At 52.0% G+C, this 1,547-nt stretch overlaps 1 protein-coding gene across 1 annotated transcript in view; it reads left to right on the forward strand.

The window, feature by feature from the left end:
- Positions 1-588, forward strand: part of LOC126571590 (cadherin-86C) — a 108,106-nt gene extending 107,518 nt beyond the window's left edge. The window contains exon 16 of the mRNA XM_050230372.1: positions 1-588. This exon is cut by the window's left edge and continues 474 nt beyond it. Coding sequence (XP_050086329.1) covers positions 1-453 — 453 coding nt within the window. The 3' untranslated portion in view covers positions 454-588.
- The last annotated feature ends 959 nt before the right edge of the window (positions 589-1,547 follow it).

Below are 1,547 nucleotides of genomic sequence, written 5' to 3' on the forward strand. Positions count from 1 at the left end.
CCGGATAAGCTGCCGCACTACCTCTACCCCGAGACGCCACCGATCGTGAGCCGGGACAATAAGGTGCAGATCAAGATCGTTGACTCGTCGGCCGCCCCGGTTGTGGCGGCGGCTGCGGCAGCCGCCGCCGCCGCCGCCGCCGCCTCAGCCGCCTCAGCCGCCAAGCCGGATGGGACGGGGCAGGCAGCGACAAACCGGAAGCAGCAGCCCCAGCAGCAAGTACCGGCAGCACCGACGGCCACCGGGACCGGGAGCAGGTCGACGACCTCGAAAACGCTGAATGTGTCGACGCTCGAGGATGATCACGATTCGGGCATCGCGATGAACTCGCTGCTCAACACCAAGGGCCGGCGGAACAAGATCGCGGACAAGAAGAGCATCTTCACCATCGCCTACGATGACGTGCGCATCCGGCAGATCCGCTCCGAGAGCGATACGCCACCGTTCTCCTAACGGTGGCCGCCCTAGTAGCCCCTTTTGCCATCTCAAGTCAGGCCATCGATTGTCCAGTACAAAAAAAAAACTACTAGCCTTCCGGGCCCCCACTCACAGACATAGCCACAACGCTGCCGTGCTCTTCCCGCCATTTTTTTTTTTTGTGCCGTCTGGCTAGACAGAGATATACAGAGAGAGAGAGAGAGAGAGAGAGAGCGAGATAGAAAAAGAGAAAAAGAGAAAGAGAGAGGGTAGTGTTTAACGGAGCCATTTGTTTGATTTCAATGAGATACAGAGAGAGAGAGAGAGAGAGAGAGAGAGATCTGTTATAGCCGTGCCCGTGTCAAGGCGCGGGCCAATAATGCCAATAGGAGTAACCGTTAGTAGAGCTGTTAGTATAGGTAGCGAAGGTATCGCACCTTCTCTCCACTGTAGAGCGCACTCAGTAGTTCAGGCTCGTTCATCTAGCCGTCGACGCCGCCGTCGCCCCCTTCCCTCCATTTTGACAGAGCTTCCCGTCTACACAGGCGACAGGGCCGGGATCGGGATCAGGCCGAGAAGAGCCCGCATTTAGCGGTGGGGTCCGCTGTCAGGTGATGCGCCAGACGGCACCTGGCCCAGCCCAGGCAGTATAACAGGCGGTTCAGTCCAAGTCGTTGGCCTGGAATATAAATGGCGACACAAATGTGTTATCCTTATGACTTTTCGATACTATCACCCTTGAAAAAATCCTGTAAAATTTTCAAGCCATTCTGTTAATGATTACCCAAGTTACTGCCGTTCAAGTGACGCCACCCTTTTTTGTGAAGAAAAATCATGGATTCGAAGCAATTGTCGTCACAAGTCGAAGAAAACCATGGACAAACTCAACGAATTGAGTTACGCTTTTTTTTTCCCCATCAAATAATGACCATAATCCATGCTTTAAATCCATGATTTTTCTTTGCAAAAAAGGTAGCGTTACTTGAACGCCAGTAACTTGGGTAATTAATGAACAGAATGACTTGAAAATTTTACAGCATTTTCTTGACGGTTGGTAGTACCGACAAGTCATAAGGATAAAAAATTTGTGTCGCCATTTATATTTCAGGCCAACGACTGATTGAACCGAC

Source organism: Anopheles aquasalis, chromosome X (genome assembly GCF_943734665.1).
Source record: "Anopheles aquasalis chromosome X, idAnoAquaMG_Q_19, whole genome shotgun sequence".
Taxonomy (NCBI): domain Eukaryota; kingdom Metazoa; phylum Arthropoda; class Insecta; order Diptera; family Culicidae; genus Anopheles; species Anopheles aquasalis.